We start from the raw sequence: 20,846 nt of genomic DNA, 5'->3' as shown, positions 1-20,846 counted from the left end.
TGGATGAAAAGCTGGACATGAGCTGGCAATGTGCACCTGCAGCCCAGAAGGCCAACCGTATCCCGGGCATCAAAAGCAGCGTGGCCAGCAGGGCGAGGGAGGGGATTCTGCCCCCCTGCTCCTCTCCGGTGAGACCCCACCTGGAGTACTGCATCCAGCTCCGGAGCCCCCAGTGTAAGAAGGACATGGAGCTGTTGGAGTGGGTCCAGAGGAGGGTGTCGCAGCTGAGTGGAATGCACCTCACTCAAGAGAAGCAGCAGTATGTTTTATTGAGGTAAAATAATAATTTGAGAGAGTTCAATAAATTCAATGAAATTTAACAAAGTTTAACAGTGGTTTACCAGGTTCAATAAGTTTGATGGCAAGGTTCACCTTACTAATTACTGCATGGAAGGAACATACAATGGAAAATTGAGTTAGAATCGAGTTAGAATGATTCACATAGAGACCAGAGATGAAAAAGGTATGGAAGACGCCCCTGTTGAGTCACAAGGTTCAGAGTGGACTCCCTTGCTTTCTAAACTTCTGATGGCCAGGTCCAATCTTAGCCTCTGACTTGGACAACTGTTTATGTCTAATGGAAGAAATTCAAAGAGTGGGGAAGACCCTCATGTTGAGTCACAAGGTTCAGAGTAGACCTCCTTGCCTTCTAAATTCCTTAGGGAACCTAGGTGCAGCTAGGTCCAATCTTAGTCTCAGACTGGGACAATAGTAAATGTTTAATGGAATTATCTATACAAAGTTTATAATAATTAATATTGAGTAGCTACATGGATTAGTAATGTTTCATTAGTATTAATTCAGCATGCTATCAGACACTTATTGAGGATCTGTCACAAGTAAGGGATCTCTCCGCCTTGGGCAAGGAAGGATCCCTTACTCTCAGGTAAAGGATCTCAAACCTTGAGAGGCATCCCTGCTCAAGGGGAGAGTCACCTGGCACGCAGTCCAGCTGCAATTCTGGGAGAGCTCAAATTGGGCTCATCCTGATGGTGATTATATTTATAGAGTGAAGTAGGTGGCTTCCAGTCAGCAGTACAGACAAGACAGACGTCTTCATTTTGGCTCTGGTATCTTGTTCTGTACTTTGGGTATCTTGCATTTTTGGGCTTCGAAACCACCTTTTGAAATATCTTTCCGAGGGACCTTTACTCCCTTGTACGTGAGCCAGGAGCTCTCCAGCTCGCAGGTTCACCACAGGGCATGTTGCTCCTTAGTCAGCCGGAACCAAAGTACAGCTGGGGTCAAGTGTACCCATCACACTTCACCCTGTGACTGCAGTCAACTTCACGTCATAGAGTGGTGGTACGGTCACCTCTTGCCTCTATGCCATAAACATTTGACATACCATGTTAGCACGCTAGCAGATCCATGGTAAGCAAACAGCTTTTAGCATAAAATATTACATATTATTTTTGTACATTATTGGGTGATTTCACATGATGAACAAGAACTATTTGCTTCATTACATACCAAACTTTTACATATAGAATGATTATAAGAAATAAGCATAATACTGTTAGAGCTAACAAAATTACAACTGGATGAAGCATTAGATTCAAAGTTCCTGTTGCTGTTGATGATTCCTTTTCTGAAACAGCATTAAAAGACATACATCGGGAACTAACTAACTCCCATTATCATACACACAAAGAGGTGAAACATAAGGAAGAGTTTAAGTGCCCATTAACCCCAAAAGGTGGCAGCTTACATAGTGAGGAAGGAGATGTGAGTAACTTCCATGCATCTACTTGCCATATAGTCAGGACAATTTGGAATGATCCCTCTACAGCCCCGAGTTCTGACCGCCCGCCCGGCAGAGACGTGTACAACTCCTTTGGCTGTGGACCTTTACTGATTACAATTACACAAGACTGCAGGGTCATCGAATCCCTCGATGGGAGGGATGACCCAGCACTGAGTGTAGTTCCCACACAGACAGTGTCTGATGAAGATGGTTGCAAAAAGCAAAAGGTTTATGAGACTGATGAATTCATCCATTATTTACTGAACTACTATCAGACACCAGGCTATGCACGTGTCTGCTCAGAGCCAAAACCCACTGTGAACAAGTGCTGGTGGAAGAGAGTAGTGTCTGATGATGATGGACAGTGTTTTCACATTAGCTTGAGTTACAAAATGTCCTCACAACAGTGACCTAGGTGCATTCAGGACACTTTCCTTTGTCTTTAAAATTAAACCTATTTCCCCAGTGATCAAATGCATCTGTTGGTTACTGTTTACTTCCTGCCCTATTAGCCAAAACCACACTTTCCTAACTAGTGAGTTCTGCTTCTGAAGCCCTGTGTGTTGGCGCTGAAAGGGAGGAACTGAGGGAACATCATTAATAAGATTTATGAGGTCAGTTAGTTCAGGCTTTGTTGATGTGCTACCTGGAAAAAGGGGAAAAAGGCATGGGGAGGGGAGAGAAGAAAATGGAGACACAGGGGGTGATCAGGATCCATGGTGTGAGGAGATAACAGCTTGTAAAAAGGCAGTAGCAGTGATTTGCTCCAAAACAGGAGGTCTGTGCTGTTTTTTTGAAATATATATAAAAACCCAACCCAAAAAACACACAAAAATCCCAATATGAAACTTTAATTAGTCTACATTCAGTGCCTTTTTACAGTGCATCCAGCAAAAGCGTCTAAGAAGATGGTCCTTAGCCCACCTTTGGCAAGAATGCTCTGCTGCAGATCCAATAGAGTATTCTCAAATCAATAAAAGAGCTAAAAGACATCTCTCTGGTTGCCAGGAACTCAACTACTTATGGTGTTGTATTTCCTTGGTGGGAAGAAAGTGTTTAGTCACCAGGGAGGGGGAAAAACTCAACTGTTTGAAGGAAGAATTCTAGACAAGGATACATGGATATAAACTTGCTATACGTTACTACTGCTTGGAAACAGAAGGCTTCTAACCATAAAAGGGTGATATTTCTTCTTGGGATTTGCCTTTCTTGCTCGCCTGCACAAGACAGACCTCAGCTTAAGATTCTTCCCAAGCACAGGTTTTTTCCATCCAGTCTTCCCATTTCCATGACTCATTTCTTTGGTTGAGTTTTTACGTACTTGTCCTGGCTGATAAAATGAATCAGCAGATGAGCTCAGCCTTCCAATGCACAATCTAATCCATGGAAAAGATGGTGGCTGGTGTGAGTTTGTCTGTTGATATTTTTTCCCCTGTGTAAAGGGACCTGCCAGTCATTAAAGACAAAATATAAAAAAATGGATGTCACCAGCAAGATCAGTAACACCAATAACAGATGCCGTGTCCTGGGGAGGTATCTCTTCTGAAAGTGCAAAGGTGAGAACTTCTTCAATCAGTTCTGGTTGAGACATGGCTCGAAGAACTCATTTGATTAGATTCTTCTCTTCCTGCGTGTCTGCTTGCTTGTGAAGCTTCAGCATAGTGTCTAAAGTAGTACTATCTCCGTGCTTCAAAATAGTTCCATATGCAGGGCTCCTCAGATCAGCTAATAGCATTTGTTTTCCTTCCACATGGTGTCGTGAATGGGTGACTTAGAACACTTAAAGAACCACTGTCAAGGGTATCAGCAAAAGTGGTTTTAATATGTTGTAAAAGTGCGACTTAATGAAGTTGGATGGCAAGGTTCACTCTATTACTGTACAGCACAATCATCTGAACAATGATTCAGAATTACCAAGGCACAGATCAAAGTTACCAAGACAAAATCAAAGTTACCAACTCACAAATCAAAGTTACCATACTACAAGTTTATGTGCGATATCGGTCGCTTACCAGAGATCTGCCATGGGTGAAAGGTCTCTCTGACTTGAGGAGCAACCTTGAGAGGCATCCCAGTCAAGGGGAGATCACTGCCACGCAGCCAAGCTGCCTAGTAGGGAGAGCTCAAAGAAGACTCACTTAGGCTGTCATATTTATGGAATAAAGTGGTTGCCTTGTAGTCAAATTACACTCCATGGGAAAGGTACGCATTAGATTCCTCGTACACACAACTTTATTGGTTCCTTGATAAAGAAGTATTGGAATATTCATGTGTTAATCACATGATCGGTGTTCCAAGCTCATATGCATCGATGCTTATGGTGTCACTCTGTTCCTTTGTGGGTTTTCAGAGAACAGATGGAAACCAGAGGAGTTCTTGGCCTGTTAACAGCTCAGGCCTTTACCTCCTTTTGAGCCTGTACCAAACTAGCACTAGTTTGGTTCAGGGGTCAAGTGCCTCCATCACACTGCACCCTGTGGAGTTCTAGAAAACTAATTCTCATTACAGCCAAAAATTATCTGTTGGACTAAGAACTAACTTACTTTCTTTCTTTCTTTCTTTCTTTCTTTCTTTCTTTCTTTCTTTCTTTCTTTCTTTCTTTCTTTCTTTCTTTCTTTCTTTCTTTCTTTCTTTCTTTCTTTCTTTCTTTCTTTCTTTCTTTCTTTCTTCCTTCCTTCCTTCCTTCCTTCCTTCCTTCCTTTCTTTCTTCCTTCCTTTCTTTCTGAGGTAACCTTGTTGTAGATTAAACCCGTCATCATACAAGCTGGTTAGAAAGTCCTAACACGGAAGTTAAACGTGTTAAAAAAAGAGAAAACACCACCAGGTACTTTTTAATTTTCCCTTAAAGAAATGTAAGTTCAACAAGTTTTCTGCGCAGCCAGCCAGTGGATGGCAGCATTCCACTCATCATTCAGTTGTTTCTAGCTATAAAGTGGTTGGGTAGGTGAGCTGCTTCTTATTCAGTAACTGATCTCATCAGTATCTAGGGAAAGAATATTTCAGCAGTCCACAAATTAGTTTCATGAGTCAAACCTGCAATGACAGCCATCTGCAATAAGCAAGGTTGTATCATTGTTATTTTTGAAACAAAACTATGCAATTTTCCTACTGTCCTTTGGAACAGGTCTTGGTGTTCTATTTCAAAATTAAATACAAGACAGAGGTTTGATTTTTCCTATAGACTGTGCAAGATAGGGAGATATATAGTCTCAATATGGAAAGTTATCTTAGCTTTTAAATTTCTTGAGCAGTATGTAACATCCAGACAGTTCCTGGAATGATGTTCCCAAGCCACAAGCAGAACCATAGCCAAGATTCTTATTTGCACGTATTTAAACACACTTTGTGCCCAAAGCTTATTCCAACTATCTTCCTCCGCTGCCTATTCCTGAAGCTCCCAGAGAAAGCTTGTCTACGTACACTGGCTGCCAGGCTTTAAATTAAGCCAATTTGAAATGTAGTAGGTTATGATCTTGCAATCTGTGTGAACGCTCCTATGCATTAAAGTTGATTTATTTCAAATCTACTTTAGCTAAATAAGAATAAACCGAGAATAAACAAAAGACCTGGCTCTACACAGCCCTTTGCACCAGTTCTGCCTAAACTGATTTTCAAAGACATCACATGACCTGTGCAAGCAGGGTTTCACCTTTCCTTGCTGTCCAGTATTAAAAAGAAAATTTTTGTGAGAGTAGAGCAAATCAGGGGTCTGCCCAATCTCAGTAGGTAACAGATGGGATAAAGCCTAGAAAACTACAGGTTGCAGAGAAAAGTATAACTATCCTGCAAGAGGGAGATGTGGGATAATTATGGCACTCAAGATCTCTTTCTAATGTCTCAGACATTATATCTTTCGCATAAAACGAGATAGCTAATACTGGTCAAAACTGTATCTGCAAAACGATTCTGTATTTTCTTGTTGCCTCTAGAAACATCAAACCCACTTCTGAAGCAAGGTGCTCAGTTTCCCATATTGTTTGTAGCAATTATTTCCATAGTTGTATTATTCACTGCATAAAAGTGAATCAGTTCCTTCATCCACTGTGTAAAAGTGAATCATCCCTTTATCAGTTTTGGATGTGGCACTTTTAATAATATGACATGGCACTTCTCAACATGAGAACGTTGCCAGAGTGATTTCCTTAAACAGCAGTTTTCTCTGTCTCCTTTGCCAGAGGAAATACAACTTGCTGTTCCTTCACAGAGTAACTCACCATGCTGCTCCAGCAACGTGCGCAGTCCTAGTAGGCAGGATACTCTGCAATTGTAAAAGACCACAGTTTCCAGTAGTTTGCTCCCTGAAATACAGAATATAAAATAGATTGTATTTACATATAATTTGCTTAATTACAGGTAATAAACTGTGGTGTTTTTCTGCAATCAGGAGGCATAGGATGAGTTTTTTACCTATTTGTGTGAGTTAGTACCTCTGGTAGCAGAGGTGCTAAGATGCACCAATGTTGGGTTGGAACATACTGTGCTTAAAAAGGAAGACAGCATTCTTATGCCAGTCACAAGCCTAACAAAATGAAACCAAAAGCCTCAAAAACACTGTGAAGGTGACCAGAAAGTTATAGATATTTGTGACAGAGTGTAACAGAGTTCAATTAAAAAAAAATCTAAACTTCATTGTTTGTCATTTAGTTCTTACAAAATAATTGCCAATGACATTAGAAAATGGAAATGTACTTTTTGTATAACCCCTCTCATAACAGGAAAACCAAAATATTAACAGCATTGTCTCCTAAATTAGTAGGTCTGTATCTTCTTATCTCTTATTTCTGTACCCCACACTCAGATCTTGAAAGAAATAGCTTTGTATGGCTATATTAAACTATTTATTTACGAGTTAAAACATGGAAGTTTTTCAACTTATTGCAACTTTGGAAAAGCAGCAGTTACAGAGTAGATTAATATAATGCCCCTGCAGCTGCAAACTTATCTCAAATTCTAGTTTGCCTATTTGGGTTTGGAAAAATATACGTAGAAAGGAAAAACATCATGTAACTTAGAGACAGTATCTTTCTTTGAAATTTAACCCCTTGTACCATGAAAAGACAATTTTATCTTTTAAGATAAAGAAAACCACAAACCACTGTCAATGTATAATGGACTGCTAGAAAACCTTCCTAACACAAGAACCAACAGCTGTGGAGAAGGCAAGTAGACCCAAGAAGCGTTTGTAGGTAAAGGTAGTATCTTTATCGTATCAACTTGTATAGTAAGAAAACGCAGACATGCTTTTTGGCACACAAAGGTGGAACAGAAATAGACTTCCACACTAGATGTACCCCTAACAATTATTCTCAGGTTGTAATTGTATACATAACAATTAGACCATCTGAGAAAAGTGTTCGGTACACACCTCTGCCTGCAGCTCTAGGCTTGTGCGTGTCCTACGATGATCGCCCATTGCAGTTACAACTGTAACCGTAACAAGGGAAGAAATAAGTTGTCTGTTTTTAAGAAGGGGGAGAAAGGATATAAAATGTACCATGTTTTACAGTTGTATTTGGAAGATGGCAAGAGACAAAAAACCACTGAAAACTGAGGGAGTATTTGAGTGAATGGCTGCCCTAAATTGAATTCCCTTGGGGACCTTAAAGAAGATCAACCAAGTGCCGGAAAGTGCAGATGGTACCTTCAACAGCGTGCTGGCAAGGCACTGACAGCCTTGGGAGCTGCTCGGCTGCAGGGAGCTGGCTGCCACATGGTGCCAAGCAACACAGGTACCGTGTTTCTGTTGGTTAAACACGGACAAGGTAGTGCCAAAACAGAGAAAAGCTGGCATTAAACCTTACATGCACATCACTCAGTAGTGGATGAGCTACCTTTGACGCAGGACAAAGAAAAACCTGGTATTGCACCACACCCCTGTAACTCAGCCTTCGCACCGCCCAAGTGAGGCAACTGCCAAGGAAGTAACTCTTTCTCTTGGGGGCTTCTTTAAGCCAACACACATATACGATGACCACAGGCCAATGCTGCCCAGCAGCAGGCGGGCACCTGCTGAGAGCGGGCATGCAGGATGGCCATGGGCCTCGGCCGTGTGGGCCCTCAGGGGCGAAGAGTGGGGTGAGAAGGCACAGCCGGGGCAGCTGCCGGCACCTCCTGGGGCTCAGCCCAGCCCTGCTTTGCCAATCATAGAATCACAGAATGGTTTGGGTTGGAAGGGACCTTAAAGATCATCTAGTTCCAGTCCCCATGCCATGGGCAGGGACACCTCCCACTGGACCAAGTTGCTCAAAGCCCCATCCAGCCTGGCCTTGAACACCTCCAGGGATGGGGCAGCCACAGCTTCGCTGGGCAACCTGTGCCAGTGTCTCACCGCCCTCATAGTGAAAAATTTCTTCCTGATACCCAATTTAAATCTACCCTCTTCTAGATTGAAGCCATTACCTCTCGTCCTATTGCTACATGCCCTGATAACGAGTCCCTCTCCATCTTTCTTGTAGGTCCCCTTCGGATGCTGGGTGGGGCTATAAGGTCTCCCCGGAGCCTTCTCTTCTCCAGGCTGAACACCCCCAAACTCTCTCAACCTGTCTTCATAGCAGAGGTGCTCCAGCCCTCTGAGCATCTTTGTGGCCTCCTTTGGACCTGCTCCAACAGGTCCACGTCCTTCTTATGTTGGGGGCCCCAGAGCTGGACACGGTACTGCAGGTGGGGTCTCACCAGAGCGGAGCAGAGGGGCAGAATCCCCTCCCTCGTCCTGCTGGCCACGCTGCTTTTGATGCAGCCCGGAACGGGGCTGGCTTTCTGGGCTGCGAGCGCACATTGCCGGCTCAATGCTCAATCATTCCTCAAAAACACGCGTGAAACCCCCGAACACCGCACAGCCACGCCGCCCCGGGCTGCCCTTCCCCCGGGCTTCGGCCGCCTCAAAATGGCCACCGGGGTCGCGGTGCCCCCCGGGCCCGGGGTCGAGGCGGGCAGCTAGGCTCTGCTGTGGGGGGCGGGAGGAGCAGGCGATGCTGGGCCGCGCCCCAGAGGCGGGTCCCGCCGCCGCTGCCCGGCGTGCGCCGCCTTCCGTTCCGTTCCGTTCCGCTCCGCTCCGCCCCGCCCCGGGGCGGTGGCGGGAAGGGCGGCCGGAGGGGTAAGGGGAGATGGCGGGTGGCCGGGCTTGGTGCCCAGCTCCTTCGGGCGAAGCAGCCGTGGCTGCCGGAGGGCGCTGGGAGCTCCGGCGCCGGGGAGTGGCTGCGGCGCACCCTGTGTGGGGAAGGGGCCACGGCCGGGGGGCCCTGCCGGGACGGGCTGGCCGGTGCCGGGCTCGGCTCGGATCGACTCGGGCGGGCCGGCCTTCCCCTCCCCTCTCCTCCCCTCTCCTGCCCTCTCGTCCGGCCGCCGGGGCGGCGGCGGGCTCGGCCGGAGGAGTGTCTCCCTCTCGCCTCCTCCTGCGGCCCGGGCGGTGCGCGCCGCGAGTCGCTGGGCCCGGGGGGCTTCCCGGAGAGGCCGCAAAGGCACTTTGGCAGCCCAGAGCAGGGCCCGGGGGTGGCGGCTGCCCCGCAGCTGGGGCAGAAGAGCGGGTCGGGCCCTGCCTTCGGCTCCCGGCGAAACCGCCTCCGGGCGACGGCCGAGGGGTGGGCGGCAGCCGGGCGGTGTCTGGGCCCTGGCCGCGGGGCTCCTTCGAAGTGGTGGTGGCAAGTAGGCTTAAAGGAGTCGCTAGTCTTACATACTGTGTGTGCGTTTGGGATTCATATGTTTTCCATTGGAGAGTGTTAGAATATTGCAAGAAAAATTGCTCGGGGGCTGGAGAAAGTGCCTCACCATGACAGACTGAGGGAGCTGTCAAGGAGCTCAAGCTATGTATTTTATGTAAGAAAGATGACTGAGAGGCACCTGGATTATAGCATGTAAAAGGGGAAAAAAAACCAACCAAACAACCCCAAACCCACAAAACCACCTAGCTGCTGAAAGGATGTGGATCTAGTAGAGGAAGCCTTAACAAAAAATCAGTATTTGGAAGCGGCTTCCATTTCGAACGGCAACTGAGTGAGGAATGGAACAAACTGCTGGTGGGAAGCAGCAGGTTTTTGTACCATCATGTTTTCGAACCAGAGCCAGGTGCCTTCCTGGAAGAGAAGGTGCAGCCGAATACGGTTAGCACAGGCCAGAGAAGTGATCCGATGGCCTGTTGTAGTCCCGATCAGCTTGAATCTGTTCGAAAATACTGTATTATTTTAGGCCCCTGAGACATAGGAAGTTGTTGAGTTTCACGAGAATTCCTCAGCAGAGCTGGGAAATGGTCACAGATCTGTAGAGTCCCAGGTCAGTATCTTAGTTCCTTTTTATACATTTATACACCTTTTTTTTTTTTTTTTTTTTTTTTTTTTTTTTTTTTATGTGGAGCATCTATCAGGGTCATAACAACACGTGATCCCAGAAGAAAGGCATGCAGCTAGGAAAGGACAGTTCAGCCTGCAGTTATCATAGTAAACCCTAGTGCAAGGGCAAGTGTGTTCCTGATGTTATAACCGTGGCAGAATGGCTAAAAGGAAATAATCATTTGGTAAAGGAGTTGAATGTCAGATTCCTTGTGATTTGTCAGTTGGAACTGTTAAAATCTAAAGTTAACAGCTTATTAATACGTCAGGGTTGATTCCAAAAGGCTGTGCTGCTGAGCAGCAAGCCATTGGATCAGCCAGTGGATAATTCTGTGCTTTGTACCCAGTGATGTGACGAGAAATACATTTCTGGTGCTTGAAAACCTCCTGGCTATGAAGAAGGGTGGGGAAGAGGTAATGGTCCGCGCTGGCAAACCATTATAGTTTACTCAGCTCTATAAAGAGACTTTCGGGCTTACTTTTAGGTGATTTACTGCAGTAGTAGGAATATGGTTGCAGCCATGATGGTGAAAGGATGTAAGTGAAGAAAGATTTGCAAGGGCAGGATAATATCAGTTGGTTTAATGGATGTACTTGCAAAATGGAACAAGCGTTTGTGTACACCAGCTGTTCTTCAGGCTTGACTTTCATGTCTCTACAGGTTTCAACAGCAGTGTCCTGGATGTTCTAACCAGCTGCATCTCCAATCTTAGTGTGATGGAAAAAGTGCAGTTGATACTAAGATTATAGAGAGCTTTAGGAAGCTCTTTGTCTTAATGCACAGTGGGCAGAAAGGATTCTAGAGACTACTCACTTTTTCAGTTTTGTAGTAAGTACTTTGGCTTTGCTTGTATGAGATACTGAAGGTGTGTCTGTATATAGACACAGCCGTATTCAGAGATTAATCGTGACATATTCAGCCTTGCCTGACAAAGTTGTGGTTAATTCTGAGTGCATTTGGCAGCAGTTCTTTTAACACGAGCAGTGCTGCAGTCTGTGCTGTAGCTGCTGCTTCCAGAGATTCCTGTTGTTTGGTTTGTTTTTTTTTAAACTATGCTAGCTTTTCCTTCAGTACATCTGTATTTCTTTTCTCCATCATTCTGAATATTAGGTCCAGTCACCCTCTTTACCAGACAGCTTCTTGCACTGCACTTGTCTTCCCCTATAGATTGAAGGCAAACAGGCATTCCTCGAGTAATGGCAGTGTAGTTTTTGACCTGTGACAACTCTTAGAGACTTTTTTTCATTTTGCCTCAGTGGAAGCTTTTATGTGGCACTCCTACAGTTCTCTCTCTATATGTATCTTTTTTTTTCCCCCTTTGCTTTATTATTTGGCTTGGGTTTTGGTTGTATATGGTTTTTATGTTAGCATAGCCAAAAACACAGTTAGGTGGCAAAAAAAAGAAATAAAAATATAGCATATGGACAGCACTAAAATATACTAACCTTTATTTGTTACTAGCTGCTGAGATTTTGTGGAAGAAACTGGCACAGATGGTGGTTTGCCAACTTTTGCTCTTTTTTCCTTGAAGTTAGACCTGAGAAGTCCTTGCTAACCAGTGGAAGCTTCTCTTAAACTTATTGGACACTTAAGCATGCGAGGGGAAAAAACCTTACAGTTGTCCTGTTTGTACTGGGCATAGAGATACTGATATTTGAAGTTCATGTATCTGAACTTAAGTCCTTTAACCAGAAAACGGCTTTTTACTGTTTTGATTTCCTGAAAAATTGGTGTGGGTAAGGTAAAAACTGTAAATATTTTCAGTGTGGTTGGTACTGAAAGTGGGAGATAATCTCAGGAGCTGGCGAGACTCTTTGAAAGATACTTGGTTTCTTACTCCTAAGCATGAAGTAGGTGCATCAGCTGCCCTAATCAGGTGGCTTTTTGCTAGTAAAGAGTACCCTTTCTCTTCTCTGTACCTTTTTTCTTAAGTATGTTGAAGATTAATCTATTTAAGTGCTATGCCTAGTGTGGCATTATAAAAGAACACTGGCAATCTCTAAGCTGAAGTTCAGCAGCCTAATAGCTTAAACTAGGACACCTCTGTAAGTACTTATTAGGGTGTACCCTGTTTCAGTATTTTTTTCCCAGCAGGTGATGTCTAAACTGTGACCCTGAAATATACCTCTGTGCTGGAAATAACACTTGATCTTATTTATTTTTTCAGTGTACGTAGACCTTGATGTGATTTGCTTGACTGTTTTCTTTTAATGTGCTCACATCTGGGCATCTGAAACTGATTAAAGGCAGCACACATCAACAGAATTAATCCATTTTTAAGCAAGCAAGCATTTGATCCAAGAGATGTTGCTCTGAGAGTCAGTGAACTCTAGTTTGGCAGAACTGCATGAATCCTGCAGCTAGGAATGCTCAGCTGAACATACTGAACTTTGAGTCCCCAGAAAAGCATGCCAGGAACAGGTTTGGCCAAAGGTATGATGTCAAATTGTGAGCCCCTAATGTCACAGCAGGAGGAGATGTTTGGGAGTGGGGTGTTTGAGCTTGACTGACAACCCAGTGTGAATTTCAGAAGAGATATTCTAGTATGCCAAGGTAGAGAGACATTCTCATAAGTGTAGTAGTCACCTGGGGCCTCTCGTTTGCTGAGTAGATTGTCTGTGTTTGTATAAATACAGGGCAAACTGAGATTCTAGGACTGATTCTGCTTCTTCCATGACAGGTGACCTTTGATACAACCAGTCATTCTAGTGAAAGAGCCATAAGAAAGAGAAGCCTGGAAGGACTAAAGCTGCAAGAACAGGAGCACGTTCGAAAAAAGGGGGAAAAAAAAGACAGGGGGTTGAAAGGTGAGAGTGTATTTTTAGAGGATGTCCCATTTTCCTGAGATTTGTTACGCTACCTCAGACCGAGTAAAATCCAGGAAGAGTAGCGAATGTAAAAATACAGGCTTTGAGGAAACAGGAGTTGGAGAACTTGAAGCAGTACTGTGTAGTTTTTAATTTATGTGTTACTGTTGGAAAGGAAAGCATCGTGATAATGCTGTGTATAAGGCATCAGATGAAGGGGTGTGGGTAATGAGAAAGGTTGGACTAGACACATGCTGAGGTCCCTTTCATGTTGGATTATTCTCTGATTGTGTGGGCCTGGAGTGACATGGGAGAGCTGTTGCTCTCAAATTGATGAGGCTTGATTGCTTAAGATTTTGCATGTGGGCTTTTTGTATTGCTCTATGCTGCGACATCACAAACTAATGTCTTTCTGCCCTGAAGGAAAATTAATGTGACATATATTTCTAGGTCCCTCCCAGTTGACTGGAAGGTCTAAAGCTGAAGATGAACACTTTTCCACCTTTCCCAATAGCCTCTTTTACGTGTTATTTTTTCATTGTTGTTATCTTCAGGGCAGTGTTCCTAAATTTTGTATATGAGTAATAATAGTATATTGAAGTTTTAATTCTGTAGATAGTGTGTTTGGATGGTGTCCTAAGTTGTCACTAGTAATTAATCATGTTATACACTTTCATATCTTAAAAAAACCCGACATTTAGAACACAGAGCATAGCGACTCTAACGCTAGATGTCTGAAAACACTGCTGTGCTTCCATTGTCAATACCCTCTTATTCAAATACTTTTTAAGAAAATACTTTTAAACACTTTAAAGTAAAAACACTTACTTAATAGGTAAAGCAAAAGCCATGTTCACAAGCAAAGCAAAACAAGGAATGAATTCACCAATTCCCATTGGCAGGCAGGTGTTCAGCCATCCCCAGGAAAGCAGGGCTCCATCATGGTTAACAGCGACTTGGGAAGACAAATGCCATCACTCTGAATGTCCCCAGCTTTTATTGCTGAACATGATGCCACATGGCATGGAATATCCCTTTGGTCAGTCAGGGTCAGCTGTCCCAGCTGTGTCCCTTCCCAGCTCCTTTTGCACCCCCAGCCCTCACTAGTGGGGTGATGTGAGGAGCAGAAAAGCCCTTGACTGTGTGTGAGCACTGCTCGGCAGAAACGAAAATATCCCTGTGTTATCAACAGTGTTTTCAGCACAAACTCAAACCATAGCCCCAAAATAGCTGCAGTGAAGAAAATTAACTTTACTGCAGCCAAAAGCAGCACACAGCTTCAATTTTAATTGTTTAGAATAGTGGGAATAGTCTTGTATCTCTTAAATGGGACCCTCATGCTAATCTGTAGGGGAGATTTGGTAACTTAAGAATTAGATCCAAATGATCAGTCTCTATTTGTGTATTTGAAGACAAACAATGATGTGGCTCTATCGGAAACCCTGGAATACAAAGCATTGGAAGAGACAAAGAACTTTCTAAATGTGTGCGTCAGTTGGATGCATGTCATCTCTGTGCCATGTTTTTTTTTTTTTTTTTAAACACGTTATTCTACAAACAAGATTTCTTGTTAGCCACATGCAGATTCTTGGCGACTGGTTGCTGCTTATTAGCATTTCAAAGAGTTGCATCCAATTCCCCAGGACTCAAAATGTCAAACAAATGTCATCTAAATTGTCCCATATTGATAATTACCTAGAAAAAGACGTGGTGTTGAAAAGAAGTTCAAGAGAGAAAAAAGAAAGCTAAGCTGGAGAGGAGAGAAGAGAGGCAGATAGATGGAGATGAGAAACATCCCCCAAAGCAGCGGAAGGTACCAGCTGAAGAGCAGCAGTGGCCAGAGAATATGCCTGAATGGGAAGAAAGGAAATCCCTGCTAGCTCAGAGAAGAGTGGAGTCTGTCAGACTGCTTACAGTGCTGTTAAACCATGTGAAAGTAAGACTATTTTAAAACATATTTTAAGTTTTGAAGGGTATTTATTTGAGCCTGAATAATTCACTAGACATTTGATGTCTTGATGCCATTCAGAAGAATGCCTTGGGCCTGACCACTCAGAAGGCCTGAGGTCTAAGGCGTGTGACAGTCGGCTCTCCTCTTGCTCTGAGAGCTCATTTCCACCCAGAAACTTTGCCTTTGATGCTTGTCCGAGGCCTTGTTGTTACTGAGTAGAAATAGGGCTGGAAGGGCTGTATCGGCTCTGTTAGACCTGGTCCAGTGTTGCAAATGGGGAGTTTCGGGGTGGGAATGCAAATGACGCTATCTCTGCCTGTTTTCGCCTCAGGTCTGCAGGAGACAGAATTAAATTGACATAGAATACGCCCGTTGCGTTTCTGGTAGCCTCTCTTTTGTGGCCAACGCTAAGCTGTCAGTTTTATTTCAGCTTGATTCAGCTAATGTGTTGTGAGAGTCAGCAGAGGAGTTATAAAAATTTGATTGTTTTGCACACAGATCGATGTTTGGAGGTTTATTTTAGTGCCTTGGGCTAAAAAAAGTTTTAAATGAAAACAGGGGTTGTCATTTCTCAGGGGTGCTAACATGGCTTTGTCTTCAGTTAGCTTTTAACAAGTGCATGTTTTCCCCAATCCTTAATGTTAAAGATTTCTAAAGGACTACAATTTCCTAAGAGCTGAAGTCAGAGGCCACCCTTGCCATTCTGCATGACTTCTAGGGCCCCATAATATCTGACATTGCCCTCTTAGTTATGAAGGTGATGAGTTAAATAAACTTCTGTTTTTTACTACTTGGAAAGATGTAGATTGGTTGTATATGAACTCATTTAAAACAGTATATAACAAAGCAATTTATTCTAAATAAAATAGTCTACAAAAGTGTAGTAATTTTACTGTTGTACACAATACTAGTTGTTTTGATGCAGTGATCAAACATATTTTCTTATGCAGTTGCAGTGAGATAGATGAATTGTTTGAAAGGTCCACTTTCTATTTTAATTGAGAGTGCAGCTTTCTGAGATGATGAACTACATGTAGTTCTAACTTGGGAATAGTGAGATTGTGTGGTCAAGCTCTGAACTAAGACGAACTTACCTCTCACCTGTATAACCTTCTGACTGGGACTGCTTGCTTAGGAATTTGCAGTTTAGCACTGTTTATAGCACTCAATACATGTACATAATCATTTTCCTGATTTTTTTTTATTTGAAGGATATTGCGCAGTTGGCAAGTCAAAAAGTGGATCCTTCATTGGGCGTAAGGAAGGATGATTCCTTTTCTGAAACAGCATTAAAAGACATACATCGGGAACTAACTAACTCCCATTATCATACACACAAAGAGGTGAAATATAAGGAAGAGTTTAAGTGCCCATTAACCCCAAAAGGTGGCAGCTTACATAGTGAGGAAGGAGATGTGAGTAACTTCCATGCATCTACTTGCCATATAGTCAGGACGATTTGGAATGATCCCTCTACAGCCCCGAGTTCTGACCGCCCGCCCGGCAGAGACGTGTACAACTCCTTTGGCTGTGGACCTTTACTGATTACAATTACACAAGACTGCAGGGTCATCGAATCCCTCGATGGAAGGGACAACCCAGCACTGAGTGTAGTTCCCACACAGACAGTGTCTGATGAAGATGGTTGCAAAAAGCAAAAGGTTTATGAGACTGATGAATTCATCCATTATTTACTGAACTACTATCAGACACCAGGCTATGCACGTGTCTGCTCAGAGCCAAAACCCACTGTGAACAAGTGCTGGTGGAAGAGGGTAGTGTCCGATGGTGATAGTGATTTTGACATCAGCTTGAGTAACAAAGATGGTCAGCACTTCATGGAAGTGAGTCCTGTACAAAACTTCAACAAGAGAAATTGTAGTTGCGATGATAACTATAGGCTGGTGATCACTGCTGGGGAACTTCAGTCAACAGGCACAGTGTTAGAAAACAAGACCCATGGGGGTAGGTTTGCAAAAAAGTTGCAAGTGCGGAGGAATGACTCACTGACTGTCAATAACTTACCACATGCTGGACTGAATCATTCTTTGCATTGCACTGCTGTTAGTCATGATAAAGAACTCAAACCAGAAGATGGTAGCGATGAAGGTACTGTACTATACAAGATACGTAGATCTGCTTGCAGATTAAAGGATTTGTTGGAAGAGATCAGTGATTCTGAGTACTTCAGAGAGGCACATAGCAGCTTAATGAAGAGAACAGAAAGAAGGTGTGAAGAAATTTACAGCAATTGTAATAAAGGGTGCTTGCCTGCCAAAGCTGGGGAAAGAAGATTACTGGTTTGCCTTAAAAATGTAACTCTGGAAGGTCAAGAGAAGGAAAGCAGCAAATGTAGTTTCTGTTCTAATTCTGTCCATCAGGGCTTAGTAAGGCAGTGTGAACATAAGCTTAAGAAGTCGTGCAAGAGGTCTAGTAGTAAATTAAGACATGAAGGACAGAAAAGTGAGAGACAGTCCAGGGAAGAGGAGAGAAATGCTTCCAAAATGAAGAAAAGGCAAAAAAAGCTTTCTTCTAATCTTTTATCTGATGAATGTGGCTTTTCAGAGACGGACACTTGCATGCAGCTGGAGTCGCTCAGAAAGATACAAACAAAATGTAAGAAAATGCTCCATGACAAAGTGAAATTCAAGACATTTCATGCTGCCATGACAATACCAGATGTTGCCGCTCATGATGGCTCGCCACTTCAGGAGACTCTCCAGAGGACAGGTGAGAAAGAGGGGCACCAGAACTAAGGTGACTGAATCTGACAGGTCTCTGGCAGGTGAGGTTAGTTGCCGCAGTTCTTACAGTCATGAATGATAAGTGTTTTTAAAAAGAGTTTTAAAAAGCATACACATAGCATAAAAAAAAAGAGTGCGACTTCTCTGCGGTTAAAGGTTTGTTCAGTTTAGCTCAGAAACACTACACACATCTGCAGTTGAAGAGTAGTATTTGTCTACTTAGTTGTATAGCAAAGCATCTGTCATGGGCATTAGGTGGTTATTCTGTTAATAACAACATGAATGCTAACAACATGCTTTAGACGACTAAAACATTGTTAGGCAACTCAGTATGTGGTACATCTGTGTGGGAAGTACTGTCTGAAGTTAGTGAATTTATATACAGGTAGTAATTTGATCTGCATACAGGATTACTGTGTTTCTGGCTATTGTTACTCACAGCCCTTTCACAGTTTCCTATGCTTTCTGTTTGTTGGCATATACCCTACAGCTACCTCCCCCTACCCTTTCCCTCCCTGCCCCACCAACAAACTCATTTCAAGTAACTTTTTCATATACTTATCTACAGGAGATGAGAGGAAATTAATGTTGAGAAGAGAGATGGATGCAGATGTCAGAGGATGCCCTCTGTTCCCTCTTGAGATAATTCAGACAAACCCCTGCTCAGATACTTTCTGTGGAGCAGAGCCCAGAAGAGGATGCTGAACAGCTACTATATAATGGCTCTCAAGTTTCTATATAGAAGTGGGAGAAGAAAGCCCTTTGACCATTAAATGGTATATGAAATACTGGGGTTTTTTTTGCTTAGGTAATTCCTTTGGTTAGAATATCTAACTCGTGTAGTGAGCCACAAAACCAGAATCTGTGTTTGCCTTCTGGATAACAAACGACCAAAACTTTCCGCAGGGCCAGATGAACTTTCATGGACCAGTTGCTAAGAATTCGAAAGGTTACAGATTGAGAGCTCAAAGTGTTATATTGTGATTAAATGTAGGGAACCGTGTAAATATCAAAGTTGCAGTATTTAGTAATAATGAGTCATTGGAAAAAAACATAGCTGTGTAAATACCAGAGCAAGCATATGAAGTGCCTCCTCAATCAGATCGTTAAAATGATGGGGCTGGAAGGTGTGGGGGACGTTTATACTTAATTGTGTGAAGTAATAGATTTCCAAATATGGAAAAAATCCCATCTTCTGTAAAACCCACCCTGGAAAAATGCTTTTTTTCTATTTACAATTGTAGAGGTGTTTCTGAAAACTTGCTGGTCTTTTGGAGGATGGATTTCACTGAACTTGTGCTGGATGTAGTGCTTCCAGGAACCCAAATGATTGTCTAAGCAAAGCTCTGAATGTTAGATGGTGAAAGGGCAATGTTTGTCAGCTTGCTGACAGTCCCCGTATAGATGCAGGTTGAAAACTTGTCCACAGGATTTCAAAATGTGCCCTTTTGAAGGCACATGCAGTGAGATAGCTATTTAGTATGAGTTTCCTTACAGACATTTCCAGAAGAATTGTCAAATGTCAGATTCGTGCTGCATGTAGGCAAAAATGTGAAAATGCAGTCTAGGAGCTTGAGTTATATCCATATTTGTTCAGCTGCCTATATTTACAAGACAGCAACAATTGCTTTTGGACAAAGTCCCTTAGCAGGATACAGAGGACCAGTTCTAAGTTCGATACACTGATTATTTCAGCTTTCATTTTAGTATGCTTTATTTATTACATGTCAATATACTAAGTTAATGTCATGATGTTGCCTTCATTACATAGAATCTTACCCATGTTTGTAACTTCTGGTCTAATAAATAGTAATAAAAAAAAATAGTAATTGTTCGTGGTAGATAGATTCCCCCTCCCCCCCCAGTGTTCAATACTGGTGATTCCTACAGGCTTCTAAACCAGGTTTTATCAGTCTTCTCTGTTCATACGTTCAGATGTTGAGTGCCTTTTCAGGATCATGAATGACAAATGGTTGCTACTCAAAGTACTCTTAGTCTATTACTTTTATCTAAAAAGATGTTATTTTCTTGACATAAATATTTTCTGACTATTTTGGAGAACTTTATGCCCCTCATAAGTCTCCTTTTTAGTATTTTATGGAGTTACAATGAAGATCATCTATTGTATTTGTTGACCGTGTAAAATGTTTCACTTGCACTGATACAACATACCAAGGGTGTTTGTTTTTTCTCTACGCAATATTTGCAGATTAAGTATGGCAAAACTTTCCCCTCTGCCAATCCATAGACAGTCCTGTGTCCCTAAGTACCCATTTCCCATGAGACAGGCTTTTCAATTACAGATGAGGAAGTATTTCTTCTTGTTAATCTGGGGGAGCAGGAACTAAAGATTTCCTTTGGTGTAAATGTCCAGTGTTTTATGAACATGTCACAATATTCAATAACAAATAAATACCAGTTCTGTAATAGCTTCTTGCGTTCACCTATATTGATTGAAGCTGATAAAGCAAATACTCTACTTCCAAGTCCTCATTCCATCTAAAAGATTGTTAGTAAATAAAATACATGTGCACTTTAAAATGTGAGACACCATTGTAATCTTCATACTGAAACAGAACTTCTGTGTTTCCTATCTGTTTACAGATGGCATTATTTAGAACCTGTTTTCAGGTATGTTCATACTAATTCCTTACTTTTCCTATCGACACACTTAGTTTGAGCCCCATCCTTTCATATGCAGGACTGTTCAGTATCATTTTGTTTATTGTCGTGAAGGATAATCTTTAAAGGTACGTATAACAGTTTGCTTTAGAACTCTTCAAATGCATAGCTTTGTAGATAAAATTTCAATAGTTATAGAAATAAATGCCACATGTCAAGTATGGAAGTTACAGAATGTTTAGACAAATAGAACATTTCATAGGTGAAGAAGATGCATTAAAAGCAGCATTTATATAGTTCAGCAGTGGAAATGTTTTAACATTGCTAGCATTATTTTACTCCTTTCAGTTTGAGCCTGGTGTGTGCTGTTGTACTCAGCTGCTGTTTCAAGAGGTGGGGGTTTTTTATAGAAACATGGTTTACTCTGACATGTATGAAGTGGGGCCCTGAGACTGCAGATTTGCAATCAAATCTGAATTTCTGTACAAAACTAATGAAAATGCCTCCTACCAGAGCTAGTGAGAACAGAAATCTTCTCAGGGGAGCTGTCTGAACTGGGCTTGTTATTTGAAATAACGTGGCCAGTTGGTTGTGCCTTGTGCTAAATGCTGAAGTCAAAATCCTGTGGGCTGTTTAGAAATACACAATGTCCA

At 42.6% G+C, this 20,846-nt stretch overlaps 1 protein-coding gene and 1 long non-coding RNA gene across 5 annotated transcripts; both read left to right on the top strand.

The window, feature by feature from the left end:
- The first annotated feature begins 51 nt into the window (after window positions 1-51).
- On the top strand, window positions 52-8,573 carry LOC134520710 (uncharacterized). The gene is made up of 3 exons (XR_010072521.1): window positions 52-274; window positions 7,254-7,476; window positions 8,203-8,573. It is a non-coding gene; the product is annotated as an uncharacterized LOC134520710 (long non-coding RNA).
- A 207-nt stretch (window positions 8,574-8,780) lies between these two features.
- Window positions 8,781-20,000, top strand: LOC134520709 (A-kinase anchor protein 17B-like). 4 transcript variants are annotated; one of them, XM_063346443.1, is made up of 5 exons: window positions 8,781-8,840; window positions 12,750-12,876; window positions 14,576-14,812; window positions 16,039-17,557; window positions 18,140-20,000. In XM_063346443.1, exons 3-5 carry the CDS (start codon window positions 14,723-14,725, stop codon window positions 18,274-18,276), a joined length of 1,746 nt encoding a protein of 581 aa, XP_063202513.1. In that variant the 5' UTR covers window positions 8,781-8,840; window positions 12,750-12,876; window positions 14,576-14,722; the 3' UTR covers window positions 18,277-20,000. The 4 variants fall into 4 exon arrangements, with proteins under 4 accessions (XP_063202513.1, XP_063202516.1, XP_063202515.1 ...); XM_063346446.1 differs by lacking the exon at window positions 8,781-8,840 and adding an exon at window positions 10,110-10,897; XM_063346445.1 differs by lacking the exon at window positions 8,781-8,840 and adding an exon at window positions 10,954-12,502.
- The last annotated feature ends 846 nt before the right edge of the window (window positions 20,001-20,846 follow it).

This window comes from Chroicocephalus ridibundus, chromosome 9 (assembly GCF_963924245.1).
Source record: "Chroicocephalus ridibundus chromosome 9, bChrRid1.1, whole genome shotgun sequence".
Classification (NCBI taxonomy): Eukaryota; Metazoa; Chordata; class Aves; order Charadriiformes; family Laridae; genus Chroicocephalus; species Chroicocephalus ridibundus.
Note: the sequence above shows the minus strand (reverse complement) of the source record. Positions and strands in the feature narration are given on the sequence as shown.

Excerpts from the sequence above, each read along its gene's own strand:
- LOC134520709 (XM_063346443.1), top strand. The coding sequence starts at position 14,723 with ATGCCTGAATGGGAAGAAAGGAAATCCCTGCTAGCTCAGAGAAGAGTG. Across the intron at positions 14,813-16,038 it reads TGCTGTTAAACCATGTGAAA|GATATTGCGCAGTTGGCAAG; the intron begins GTAAGACTATTT and ends TTTTATTTGAAG. Across the intron at positions 17,558-18,139 it reads GGAGACTCTCCAGAGGACAG|GAGATGAGAGGAAATTAATG; the intron begins GTGAGAAAGAGG and ends ACTTATCTACAG.